This window comes from Aquarana catesbeiana, linkage group LG01 (assembly GCF_042186555.1).
Source record: "Aquarana catesbeiana isolate 2022-GZ linkage group LG01, ASM4218655v1, whole genome shotgun sequence".
NCBI lineage: Eukaryota > Metazoa > Chordata > Amphibia > Anura > Ranidae > Aquarana > Aquarana catesbeiana.
Window position 1 is genome coordinate 597040389 of NC_133324.1, and position 14808 is coordinate 597055196.

The 14808-nt window shown below is 44.1% G+C and overlaps 1 protein-coding gene across 3 annotated transcripts in view; it reads left to right on the forward strand.

The window, feature by feature from the left end:
* LOC141107625 (uncharacterized) overlaps positions 1 to 14808 on the forward strand; it is a 105343-nt gene that overhangs the window by 18997 nt on the left and 71538 nt on the right. For 2 of the 3 annotated variants that reach the window (XM_073598502.1, XM_073598495.1), the window contains exon 3: positions 6373 to 6571. The exons of the other annotated variant lie outside the window; for it this stretch is intronic. In XM_073598502.1, the coding sequence (XP_073454603.1) occupies positions 6373 to 6571 (199 nt within the window). The remainder of the gene's footprint in view (positions 1 to 6372; positions 6572 to 14808) is intronic. 3 annotated transcript variants of the gene reach the window in all.

A 14808-nucleotide genomic window follows, 5' to 3' on the forward strand; every position in this document is an offset into this window, starting at 1 on the left:
GGAGCATCCTCCCGCAAAAGTTAGGAGCAAATCGCTCCTCCACCCACTGCTGCCCCCACGCTTCGGCATATATGCTGAAGTATGTGACTGTGGTGGTGAAATCACCTCCGACAGTGCTGGAGTCACGGCTTTATGTATCATGGGAGCAAACGCTGTTGCTGTCAAGATAAATAAATCCACGCTGCAACTGAATGGCGTACCTGCTAAGCAAATGATGGTTAACAATAAAACAAAATAACATTACAGTATAACAGTAAGACTTACCATATCTGCAAAGCAAATACAAAAAAATATAGTAAAAAAATAAAACATTTAACGCAACCTGTGCCTAAAATATATATATGCCGAAGCATGGGGGCATCCTCCTGCAAAAGGTAGGAGCAAATCGCTCCTCCACCCACTGCTGCCCCCACACTTCGGCATATATGCTAAAGTATGTAACTGTGGTGGTGAAATCACCTCTGACAGCGCTAGAGTCATGGCTTTATGTATCATGGGAGCAAGCGCTGTTGCTGTCAAGATAAATAAATCAGCTCTGCAGCTGAATGGCGTACCTGAAAACAAAAAAATCGTTAACAATAAAACACAGTAAACAGTAAAGTATAAAAAAATTGCATATCTGAAAAGCAAACATGGTAAAACATAATAACAATAAAACATTGCAGAATAGAATACAGTAAAAAAGAGCAGAACAATAGAGAGAGAATAGAGAGAGAGAGAGAGAACAATAAAACGACAACTATTTTTGTTTTTTTTATTTTATATTTTTTTGTGTTTTTATTTTTTTTACTTTTTTTTTTTTTACGATTTTTTTTGTAACTATAACTTTTGTAACTGGTACCAGGTTCGGGTCTCTCAAAATGCGATGGCATCTTGGGAGACCCTATGTTAGTGTGCCTAGTCTGTGCAGTGCTGTACCCTACGCTAATACTCAACTAGTGAATGGTAGCGTTCAAAACATTCACCAATGCAAAGACCAGGATTGTCAGGACAGGAGGGACAATAATACCGGGTGTCACGCCTATATCCGTGCTTGCTGCAGACACGACATCTTCTTTGGGGGGCTCGTTGTGTAGGGGTACTCGAGAGGACATACGGAAAATGCCTCTCATGCAGCCGGCTTACTGCATTTGGTTGGGGAAGGTGAGGTCGAGCACCGTCTGGAAACAGAAGGGCTCTGACGATCTCTTCCTGGAATTTAAGGAAGGATCCAGTCCGTCCTGAAGCTCTGTATAGCACATAAGCGTTCAGCAAAGCCAATTGAAATAAATAAATAGACACTTTTTTGTACAAGCGTCTGGCCTTACGGGCAACTAGGTACGGCGCCAACAACTGGTCGTTGAGGTCCACCCCTCCCATATTTAGGTTATATTCGTGGACACAGAGGGGATTCTCCACAACACCAGTCGCCGTAGTAATTTGCCGTCGTGTCTGCATGAAGGTAGGTAAGAACGAAAACATTCTTATTATCCCTCCACTTCATAGCGAGCAAGTTATTACACTGCAAGCAGGCTCTCTCCCCAGCCTAAGACGGGAATCTACAAGCCGCTGGGGAATACCCCGGCGATTAGATCGATTAGATCGCACGGTGCCACATGCTCCAATTTGATGATCAAACAGGTGACTAAAAAGTGGCACACTCTTGTAATAATTGTCCACGTACAAGTGGTACCCCTTTCTGAATAAGGGTGACACGTGGTGGTGGCTCTACGTGACTATATTTGCCCTCGTAAACCATAAAACTACATTTATAGCCTGTGGCCCTGTTACAGAGCTTATACATCTTGACCCCGTATCTAGCACGCTTGCTGGGAAGGTACTGTTTGAATGACAAGCGGCCAGAAAATTTAATCAGGGACTCATCAACGCAGACAACTTGATGGGGAGTAAACAAGTCTGCAAAACGTTGGTTGAAGTGGTTTACGAGGGGCCGAATTTTGTAGAGCCGATCGTATTCAGGGTCTCCACGAGGACAACAGAGTTCATTGTTGTTGAAGTGCATGAACTGCAAAATCTGCTCGTATCGTGCCCTGGCCATGGAGGCAGAGAACACGGGCATATGGTAAATTGGGTCAGTGGACCAATATGACCGCAACTCACTCTTTTTATTTATGCCCATGTTGAGGGAAAGGCCCAGAAAGATCTTAAATTCGGAAACCGTAATTGCTTTCCAATCTCTGGCAAGGGAGGACTAGGGATTAGCGGCGATGTGTTGACCAGCGTACAAATTGCTTTGGTCCACAATAGATCTATCTATCGGTGAAAAACAGCGAATAAAAATCCAGTGACGTAAAATCAACTGTTTCCACCTGAATGCCGGGTTGGCCAGTGAATGGGGGAAGTACGGGTGCTGCAGAAGTGGTGGGTTCCCAATTCGGATTGGCGAATGCAGCAGGAAGGGCACTATGGGCACGACGTGCCTGTGTTCATCTTCTTGGTGGCAGCGGGACACTACTTGTGCTTGCCACCTTGCCAGCTTGAACTGCACTTATGGGACTCGCCACGTCACCAAGTGTTACTGCAGTGCTGGATGTACGACCAGGGTGTACTAGGCCGCTGGTGCTTGCCAGTTCACCAGAAGGAATAGCGGCGCTAGTACTTCTCTGCTCCATATGAGGGACCTGCGGTTCTTGCACATCAAGGACAGAAGAAGAAGTTCGGGGTCTGGTACGCCTGACCTTGGCAGGGATCACAACTCCGTCGTCAGAGCTATCTGTCATAGAGCCGCTGTCTTCTACAGGATCGTATTCTGAGCCTGAATCTGACAGATGAGTGACTTCCTCTTCACTTTCTGTCATGCTCAGAAACGTGTAGGCCTCTTCACTAGTGTACCTTAGATTTGCCATTTTGGGCTCTAAATTTAGTGGTACACTAGTGAGACTCACAGGCAAAAAAGCTCCTGACTGTTAGCGACTGTATCAAAACGCTACCAAAAAAACTGTTAGCGATCGCAGGGATCAGACCTGACTCTGCGAATGCTGCAGTTACGTGTGTTTAGTGTTTTGTAAGTGACAATGATCGATCGATACTGCACTTGGGTGGGCTGGGCCGAGGGGCAAAACGCAGGTGCTAGCAGGTATCTGGGCTGATCCCGCTAACACTGCGTTTTTGGGAACCCTAAACTGCTGGGGACGCTAGTATAGATCTGATCGGATCAGATATTGATCCGTTCAGATACTATAGCACTAAGGGAGATGTATGCTGCGTGCGTGGGTGTTAGCAGTACTGGCGCTAACCTGACGCTGCCTGGGGCGACGCAGACCTTATCTGACCCTAAAACCCAACTTATATCACCGCCGGGCAATCAGGGGGTTAAATCTTTATAAGGTAATAAACAGCGGGTGCCCTGAAACTATAAAAAATGAACTAACTAACCAGCGTCACCCGTAACAGTTATACGGTGATCGCTGGTGAAAGGGTTAACTATGGGGCAATCAGGGGGTTAAAACCTTTATTAGGTAGTATATGGGGGTCCCTGTCGCTATAAAACACTGACGGCGAACCTATATACTTACCTCCCTAACTAGCGTCACCTGTGTCACTAATACAGCGATCAGAAAAACGATCGCTTAGTGGCACTGGCGACGGGGGATGATCAAGGGGTTAACCTTTATTAGAGGGGGTTAGGGGGTATCCTAGACCTAAAGGGGGCTAACCCTAACTGCCCTACCACTTATAACTGTCACAAACTGACACCAATGCAAAAAAAAAAAACAGCTATTGGTGTCACTGTGACAGGGGGTACAGGGGGGTGATGGGGGGTGAAAAGTGTTCCTGGTGTGTTCTACTGTTAGTGTAGTATTGGTGCACTTACTTGGATGTCTTCTCTCCTCGGCGCCGGAACGAAAAGACCGGCTCGAGGAGAGATGACATCACTTCCTCTGCCGCTGTTTACATTACAGCAGCAGAGGAAGCATTCCATTGGCCGGGAGCGATCGCGAGGGGGTGGCCACGTATGGAAGGCCTCCCCCTCACCTCCGATCGCCGGGGGAGAAATACCGACCGCCTTGGGCACCGGGGGTGGTTCGATCGGACCCCCCCGCCCGCGGCAGGCAAAGTAACTTTGCCTGACCGTGCCATTCTGCTGGCGTATATCGTCGTGAGGCAGTCGGCAACTAGTTAATACTCCACACAACCTCCGATCTGCTTCTGGAGTCTCATCAGGCAATTACACAACAGTGTGGCACATCAGGGGCACATCAGACATTACGTATGATGAAACGTGTAGGGTGGAGGCGGAGTGCACGCTACTGCGCATGCATGAACAGCCACGGCCATTTTGTTTTTGGGAAACTTGATGTGCATTTATCCTTATTAACATTGTTGTATCCATGGATTTACACTATGGAGGGTATTGTTTTCTTCCTTTATGGTATCATTCGTGTATAAAGCCTCATTGCATACTGAATTGCGGGACACACTGTGGTGTATTTGTCTGATGAGACTCCCAGAAGCAGATTGGAGGTTCCGTGGAGTACTAAACAAGCACTGTTTTACCTTTCCTTAGTAAGGGTCATTGGAATCTGGTAAGCCCCCACTCTTCACGCACTGTGGTGGTTTGTATTGTGGTCCTAGTATTAAGAAGTTTTGAGGCTTTTTCTTGGGATTGACTTTTTTTCTATCATATACAGGGAAGATTACCTTATCAATTTCTTGCTCTTCATTGGGACTTTTATTGATCTTTTTTATGTCTTATACTCATGGAATTATACACTACATTGTCAAAAGTATTGGGACACCTGCCTTTACAAGCACATGAACTTTAATGGCATTCCAGTCTTAGTCCGTAGGGTTCAATATTCAGTTGCCCCACCCTTTGCCACTATAACAGCTTCAACTCTTCTGGGAAGGCTGTCCACAAGGTTTAGGAGTGTGTCTATGGGAATGTTTGACCATTCTTCCAGAAGTGCACATGTGAGGTCAGGCACTGATGTTGAACGAGAAGGCCTGGCTTGCAGTCTCCGCTCTAATTCATCCCAAAGGTGTTCTATCGGGTTGAGGTTTAGGACTCTGTGCAGGCCAGACAAGTTCCTCCACCCAAACTCGCTCATCCATGTCTTTATGGACCTTGCTTTGTGCACTGGTGCCCAGTCATGTTGGAACAGAAAGGGGCCATCCCTAAACTGTCCCTACAAAGTTGGGAGCATGAAATTGTCCAAAATGTCTTGGTATGCTGACGCCTTAAGAGTTATCTTCACTGGAACTAAGTGGTCAAGTCCAACCCCTGAAAAACAACCCCACACCATAATCCCCCCCTCCACCAAATGATTTGGACCAGTACACAAAGCAGGGTCCATAAAGACATGGATGAGTGAATTTGGGGGTGAGGAACTTGACTGGCCTGCACAGAGTCCTGACCTCAACCCGATAGAACACTTTTGGGATGAATTAGAGCGGAGACTGCGAGCCAGGCCTTCTCATCCAACATCAGTGCCTGACCTCACAAATGCGCTTCTGGAAAAATGGTAAGACATTCCCATAGACACACTCCTAAACCTTGTGGACAGCTTTCCCAGAAGAGTTGAAGATTGTATTGCTGCAAAGAGTGGGCCAAATCAATATTGGACTCTACGTACTAAGACTGGGAGGCTATTAAAGTTCATGTGCATGTAAAGGCAGATGACCCAATACTTTTGACAATATAGTGTATGTTCACAATCATTATTTATGTTTTTGCTTTTTTGTACTATACACAGCATATGCATTGTTCATTATTTGCACATACTGTATGTGTTTTATAACTTCATAAGCGCTGCACTACTGTTCTTGAATTTATGTATGCCCTGTATTAGGGTATTGTGCTAGCTGCTTTGAACTATTACAATTCCTTGGGCTCTTAGCGCATTTTTTTGATTATAATTCAATAAAGCTGCTGCGCCACTTTTCTGCCGCTATTCCCTCTTGTAGTAGGTCAAATTCATTAAGCATTTTTACCACTTTTGGTTCTGACAGCGGCTCGTGCACCAAATTCAGGTAGTTCTAAAATGTGTCACTTTTACATTGTAATTGCATTGAATGCACCAAATGTAAAAGTGGAGCTATTTTAGACCAACTCTCTTTTGGTGTAAGGAGGGAAAAAAAAGTGGCGCAAAGTGAGCCAAATTCAAGTACAAACAGGTACATTCTTCAACAAACATTCTAAACAGGTACATGGATTTGGCATATTCTTCACCACTTTTAGAATGCGAGACAAAATCACAAAATCTGCCTATGCCAGTCTTTATGAATTCCAGGGATTGTCTTGCTCTTGTAACTGGATCTTCCAGTTATGTACGCAGTGTACATTATTACAAATCTATGCAAAGTGACTCTGTCGTTGGATGAAGCTGGCCTTTAAATATCCTTAACTGGTGTTTCTTGTCATTTCCAAAGTTGTTCTTCAAGTCCGAGATATTTTGAGGATGAATTAAAAAATGAGTTTGCTTGGTCAGAGAAGAGGCGGTTTGCTCTTCACCAGAGCCTAAGGAACGCTCACCATGCCTTACAGCATCAGAATGACTGCTTACAACAGCAAGAAAATGACATAGCCAGCAGCGATGTGACACTTGAACATTTGTTGCTGAGACAAGAGGTAAATTTCAAAAATGGCATATTTGTAAACTAGACTGTGCACATATAAGTCACAGTTTTAACATAAATGATCTAACCATACCATTATTAGAAAGAAAAGTTGAGCATAATCTTATGATACATATTCCATGTTATGTTTTCATATGTAATTTTTGTTTTGTGATTATTGTTTAACCCATTTCTGACACCTCCTCTCGACCCTTTAGGAGCTTCTAACTGGAGGCGGGCATTTTGGTCATGTGACCACTGTGATTGGCTGTCACAGCGGTCACATGATCGGAAAGCTCCCAATTGCAAGAATGCATCGGGAGGTTTCTGGTCCCCACCGGTGACTGTGCTGGGAGCACACAGGGCACGCTTTCTGAGCACAGAAGAGTCTTTACATAGGTCCGCATAGATACGGCTTTCGGTCTTAAAGCCCACCCACCAAGAAGCCGCATATATTCGCCACATCAACGGGAACAGATTAACCAAAAATATAAGCATAGTAAATACAGGTTCTTTTGATGGCAATCTACCAAGACTGTAAACAAATAAGTTTTAATTTAGACACTCGGCATCTGGAAATTAGTAGCTGAATGTAGAAATTTTAAAAGGCATTGTACATTTTCAAATGTTTTTGTTGTTTTAACTAGGTATTAGTGTATTCCCCATGTCATTTGCTTGCCTTGCCTTGTAATGATGTTCACAAAAGCATATGTAACGGAGACTTACTCATTTAAAAATGAACATGTTGAGGCATGTACAGTATCTTACAAAAGTGAGTACACCCCTCAAATTTTTGAAAATATTTTATTATATCTTCTCATGTGACAACACTGAAGAAATGACACTTTGCTACAATGTAAAGTAGTGAGTGTACAGCTTGTAAAACAGTGTAAATTTGCTGTCCCCTCAAAATAACTCAGCATACAGCCACTAATGTCTAAACTGCTGGCAACAAAAGTGAGTACACCCCTAAGTGAGCATGTCCAAATTAGGCCCAATTAGCCATTTTCCCTCCCCGATGTCATGTGACTCATTAGTGTTACAAGGTCTCAGGTGTGAATGGGGAGCAGGTGTATTAAATTAGGTGTTATGGCTCTGACTCTCTGATACTGGTCACTGGAAGTTCAACATGGCACCTCGTGGCAAAGAACTCTCTGAGGATCTGAAAAAAAGAATTGTTGCACTACATGAAGATGGCCAGGCTATAAAAAGATTGCCAAGACCCTGAAACTGAGCTGCAGCATGGTGGCCAAGACCATACAGCAGTTTAACAGGACAGGTTCCACTCAGAACAGACCTCGCCATGGTCGTCCAAAGAGGTTGAGTGCACGTGCTCAGCGTCATATCCAAAGGTTGTCTTTGGGAAATAGATGTATGAGTGCTGCCAACATTGCTGCAGAGGTTGAAGGGGTGGAGGGTCAACCTGTCAGTGCTCAGACCATACGCTGCACACTGCATCAAATTGGTCTACATGGCTGTTGTCCCAGAAGGAAGCCTCTTCTAAAGATGATGCACAAGAAAGCCAACAAACAGTTTGCTGTAGACAAGCAGACTAAGGACATGGATTACTGGACCATGTCCTGTGGTCTGATGAGACCAAGATAAACTTATTTGTTCATATGGTGTCAAGCGTGTGTGGCAGCAACCAGGTGAGGAGTGCAAAGATAAGTGCGTCTTGCTTACAGTCAAGCATGGTGGTGGGAGTGTCGTGATCTGGGGCTGCATGAGTGTTGCTGGCACTGGGGCGCTACAGTTCATTGAGGGAACCATGAATGCCAACATGTACTGTGATATACTGAAGAAGAGAATGATCCCCTCCCTTAAGAGACTGTGCCGCAGGGCAGTATTCCAACATAACGACCCCAAACACACCTCCAAGACAACCACTGCCTTGCTAAAGAAGCAGAGGGTAAAGGTGATGGCCTAGCCAAGCATGTTTCCAGACCTAAACCCTATTGAGCTTATGTGGGACATTCTCAAATGGAAGGTGGAGGAGCGCAAGGTCTCTAACATCCACTAGCTCCGTGATGTTGTCATGGAGGAGTGGAAGAGGACTCCAGTGGCAACCTATGATGCTCTGGTGAACTCCATGCCAAAGAGGGTTAAGGCAGAGCTGGAAAATAATGGTGGTCACACAAAATATTTGTCAGGGCTGGGCTCAGCCCTTCCTTCTCTGAGCTGGCCGCTCAGCTGTCGGCTAATTGCCAGCTCCCATCTCTCTCCACAGTTACCCAGCTGTTGTTGATTCTGCTCGTCAGCCCTGCTTACTTAAAGCCGTCCAGCTCAATTGATCTCTGCCTTCTCCTTTGTCAGCATCACAGAGACTTTCTCCTGCGTTCCTGTTGAAGACTTGCTCGGCTGACATTGCTTCTGGCTCTGTACTACTATGTTTATCTCTGTCTCTCTGACATTTGCTTGGAGAAGTACAAAAAGAGAGAGGCGCCTCTGGGTGTAGACGTAAGAACAGTTAATTCATAAATCACATGTCAAAAAAACTCACATTTTGGAAGTCATCAACAGCATGTAAATGTGCAACATCCATCAAGGGGTAACCATCAGATCAGTCAAGGGACTCTTCCTGCCTGCTGGATGCTCAGCCTGCGTGTAGAGGACACCGCTAGAATGGTGGGCCGGCCATGGTGAAGACGAAAAACAAAGCGAGGCCTGGAGCGCAGATGGACAGCAGGCGGGGAGAGATAACGTCACTGGCAAGCGACGCATTTCATGAGCGTACGGGCTGCAATGACATGACAGCCGCGCTCCTTCATCAAGCCTTGGATAACACAGTTATCCTTATGGTGGTTGACCGGTTCTCAAAGATGTCTCATTGTATTCCACTTAAAAAGTTGCCGACTCTAAGGAACTGGCTTCTATTTTTGCTCGGGAGATCTTTCGCTTACATGGGCTACCCAAGGTGATTGTCTCGGACAGGGGTAGTCAGTTTGTCTCCCGGTTCTGGCGAGCCTTTTATGCACAGTTGGGAATTCAGCTTGCTTTCTCCTCTGCGTATCACCCGCAGTCTAATGGGGCCGCAGAACGAGCCAATCAGTCTTTGGAGCAATTCCTACATTGCTATATTTATGACCATAATAACAACTGGTCAGACCTATTACCATGGGCAGAGTTTGCTCACAACAGTGCCTTTAATTCTGCTTCCCGATTGTACCCATCTATGGCGAATTATGGTTTCCAACCTTCCATGTTGCCTGACTCATTTGTTCCGCAGAGTATTCCTGCGCTAGAAAAGCATCTCTGTGGTCTTCGTTCCACTTGGGCACAAGTTCAGGAGGCTTTGCAACATGCCAACGATAGGTACAGACTCCATACTGACTGCAGACGCCTGCCTGTGCCTTCCTACCAGGTTGGGGACAGAGTCTGGCTGTCGTCTCGCAACCTCAGACTTCGTGTTCCTTCTTTGAAGTTCGCACCTCGGTTTATTAGGCCTTTCCGTATCCTTCGCAGGATTAACCCAGTGGCTTACGCCTTGGACCTTCCTCCTAGTATGCGCATTTCAAATGTGTTTCATGTCTCCTTATTGAAACCTTTGGTCTGCAACCGCTTTACCACCTCGGTGCCACAACCTCAGCCTATACAGGTTGAGAACCATGAGGAGTTTGAAGTACAATCCATTGTTGACTCCCGTATGTTCCGTAGCAGACCTGGTGCATTGGAAGGGGTACGGTCCAGAGGAACGCTCTTGGGTCTCATCCTCGGACGTACATGCCCCTGTCCTCCTCCTTGATTTCCATAGATGTTTTCCCCTCAAGCCTGGTGGTCCTCCGAGGGGGAGGGAGGGGTCATTGAGGAGGGGGTACTGACAGGGCTGGGCGCAGCCCTTCCTTCTCTGAGCTGGCCGCTCAGCTGTCCGCTAATTGCCAGCTCCCATCTCTCTCCACAGTTACCTAGCTGTTGTTGATTCTGCTCGTCAGTCCTGCTAACTTAAAGCCGTCCAGCTCACTTGATCTCTGCCTTTGCCTTTGTCAGCATCACAGAGACTTTTTCCTGTGTTCCTGTTGAAGACTTGCTCGGCTGACATTCCTTCTGGCTCCTGATCCTGCTTGCTGTACTACTACGTTTATCCCTGGCTCTCTGACATTTGCTTGGCTGACTACCCGATCCGGTTACTGAACTCTGGCTTGTTTTGACTACGTTTATTCTGTTTACCTTACTATTTTTCTTATTATTAAACAAGTGTGATTTAACTATACTTCTGTCTCGTTCTGATTCATGGTTCCTAAAAAATATTGACACTTTGGGCCCAATTTGGACATTTTCACTTAGGGGTGTACTCACTTTTGTTGCCAGCGGTTTAGACATTAATGGCTGTGTGTTGAGTTATTTTGAGGGGATAGCAAATTTACACTGTTATACAAGCTGTACACTCACTACTTTACATTGTAGCAAAGTGTCATTTCTTCAGAGCCCATTCACACAGGGGCAACTTTGGATCCGACTTCAAGTCGCCCCAAGTCGCCCCTAGTCGCCTCAAGTCACGCTACATGAAAAAATCTATGTAAGTGAATGGATCCGTCTCAATGCACACTACTGCAGTCGCTCCGACTTCAGAAAAGGTTCCTGTACTACTTCAATCTGACTAGAAGGCGACTTGTACCCATTGATTTCAATGGAAGTTGCCTCCAAGTCTGATCACTGTTCATACTGAGGCAACTTTACAGGAAGCAGAAAGGAAACAGAAAGTAATTTACTCCACTAAACAGCCAGCCCCCTCCTTTTCACACACAGCTGATAAGCTCTGATTGGACACTTGTAAAGTTCCCTGTCCTGGAGGCGACTTCAAGTTGTGTTGTAAGTTGCCCCAAGTCGTGCTGTGATTCATACTCAAGTCATGTCCAAGTTGCCTCCCAAAGTCGCGCTGTAAGTCGTTTTGCCCCTGTGTGAATGGTGTTGTCACATGAAAAGATATAATAAAATATTTACAAAAATGTGAGGGCTGTAATTACTTTTGTGAGATACTGTATGTGTCTATTAAACTTTTGCTTTTGGTGCAGTGAGTAAAGTATATTTTGTGAGTAGAAAGACTGTGGCATGTGGGACGTGTATAGAATGAGTGGGCTCAAGTTTTATTTAACCATGCACCTTTAAGCTCCTTCCAATGTTACTGCAATTTGGCCACACTCACCAATATCCCTGTGAGCTGCTGTCAATTTTCACAAATAATTATTCCACAGTGCCTGCAGTTACAGAGGTCAGTAAGGGCTTGTAATAATGCTAATATACCGATTGTTAAAACTTGTAATATTTAAATATCTGTATTTAATTTTAGGCCGCGCTCACACCATAGTGCAGAGACATCAGTTTTTCTGCAGGCATTCTGCATGGGCTCACACCGCGCTGATTTTTTCTGCACAGGAATCTGCAATGTGTATGCAGTTTTCGGCAAGGGAACAGGGCACATAAATGACGTGCATGAAAACTGATGTCAATGTGCATAGAAACTCACTGAAATGCTCATGAAAACTGATGTAAATTGATGTGAAATTGATGTCTCTGCAAGTGAAATCTGCACATCAGTTTTTATGCATGTATGGTGTGAACGAGTCCTTAAACATGTCATAATACAGTACTACTGTGGAGCACACCAGTTTATACCATTTTCACACAGAAAATTTGGAGTTTAAGTGAAACCCTTTATTGGCGGGCTTAAAGGGGTTGTAAAGTTTCATTCTATGCTTTAAGGTGAAAAACCTTCTGTGCTTTAGCTGCCCCCCAGACCCCCCTTTTTCTTACCTGAACCCGATCGTTCCAGCGATGAGCACAAGCCCAGTTCGGGTTCTCATTGGATTGATTGACAGCAGCGGGAGCCAATAGCCAAATCCAGTGACAGGAGAGCCGGGGGGGGGGGGGCAAGTCCTGTAGTCTGTGTCATTGGCGCCCCTATGGAAAGCGGCTCTCCGTGGGGGCACCCAATGAAAAGGAGGAGCACCGCCAGGTCATCCCAGAAAGGGAAGATCGGGGGTGCTCTGTGCAAATCCTTTGCACAGAGCAGGTAAGTATGACATATTTGTTATTTAAAAGAAACTAACTTTTACAATCATTTTAAGCTATGAATGATACAAGTTTTTGCAATGACATATACTTTCTTCAGATTTTATTTAACCCCTTTTTATATAAAACCTGAAGAAGGGATCTTAGTCATCCCACAAGCTTGCATCTTTACTAATTTAAAGGTAAACTAAAGGCATTTTTTTTAGATTTGGATAGAGTGATGAGGGGCCAGAACTAATATCAGGTTTTTGTTGCTTTCTGTGTCCCATGGGGAGATTCAACCCTCTCTAACTGTCCTGATCACCAAGGTCCCCAGGAATGAAAGTTAGGGTAAATCAATATTTTTGATTTGTCAGCAAAACATTAATAGAGGGAAAATATTCCAATGGGGAAAATTGTTCCCATGACAACAGTCTAAGATGGAATTTTCCTCAACTTGTAAAGCTTATCTCACGTCCTGTTGATTCTACAGAACAGGAAGAAAACGGTAATCTTCCTAATGAGACACAGATGACAAAAAATTCCGGATTTTAAATCTCCACTACTCTATCTGAAATAAAAAATAAATATTAAAAGGTTTAGGCTTTAGATATACTTAAGGGTATCACTTAAAATCCAAATGTTCTGTATAAATTGAGAGCTAACACAGTACAAGTTTCTACTATTACTGTTTTAGTCTTGACATGAGATGAAGGAAATTAAATTAAACAAAGGAGTCAAAAACAGAATGCTTGTTTATATACAGTATTTGAGGGATATTATCCAAAATTACTGTACAAATTTGTGTGGAACACATAGAATGTGAACCTTTGCTTCCAGTAACTGGTGTCCCCTACTTTGGGCAACAAAAACTACAACCAAACTTTTCTTGTAGCTGTTCATCTGTCCTGCACTTCAGCTTAGAGGAATTTTAGCCCATTTCTCTTCACAGACCAGTTTAAACTCAGGGATGTTGGTGGGATTGTGAGATGTTGGTGAACTGTCCACTTTAGGTCTTTCCACAACATCTCTGTCAACTTATGGTCAGGACTTGACTCAACAATTCCAAACCATTAACTTACTTCTGCTTTAATAATTCTTAGGAGGATCGTGTGTAGTTTATTTCTGCATTACTCATTTTGTTCTGAGCTGTAGTTCATGATACTCTGAAAGATACTCTAAAAAAATTCCTGCAGAATTGTCTGGTACAATTCAGAATTCATGTTTTCATTAATGCTAAAATGTAGTGTTTGCCTTTCTCCAAACAGAATGCGTTTCATTCAAGCCAAACATTGCTATTTTGGTTTCATTCATCAACAGAACATTCTTTCAACAGACTTCTAGCTTATCTACTTGGTCTTTAGCATACTGTAAATGGACAGCAATCTTTTTTGATAGAAGTTTCTTTCTCCTTGTAACCCTGGCATGCATTATTTTTCCGTATTTCCCTGATGGACCCATGAACATTCATTGATTCAAAAGATGCCTTCAGTTCCCTACACATTAGGGGTTCTTTGAGCTCTTCCCAAAACGTACTAACCTTGCTCTTGTTTTGATCCTTGTTTGCCAAAAACTCCTGTAGGGACTGACAATGATGTTGAATTGCCTCCTCTTACACATGATCTGTATGATCTTTTTCAGCCTGGTATCAATACCTGTTTTTCGGAGGTCTTTAGAAGTCTCCTTTGTTCAAGCCATATTTACACAAAACAATGTTGTTAGGTTTAGACATGGATAGCGAGGACGCTGAATTCCATTGTTTAAACAAAGCAGGGCTTTCCACCCTTACACCTAATTATCTTACCATTAATTGAAGTACCAGACTTCCCCCCTCCTCAAATGAACTGAGAATTACATACTTTTGCAACAACCCAATATGTAACTTTGAATAATTTCCCCCAATAAATATTATTTAGCATTTATAAAGGTTAAAAAAACACTGTATCTGGGGAGAAAATACCCAGTGGGGATTGATTTATAATGAATTCACATAACCATTCATGCAGTTAAAGTGCATTTGAAAGTGAATTCACCCATGGACTATGCAAATGGGGCAAAATGCAAATGTAAAACGGCTATATCCTGTGCTGTTTGGTTATAAATCATTGATTTTTAACCACTTGCAGACCGCCGCACGCCGATGTACGTCCAAACTTTGGCGGCGGATATCGTTGTTATGACAGCAGCTAGCTGCCATAACCCTGGTATCCCCGTCTACTTGCGGCGGTCGGCTTTAAGATAAAAGTGGTCTCTGCAGCGGATTCG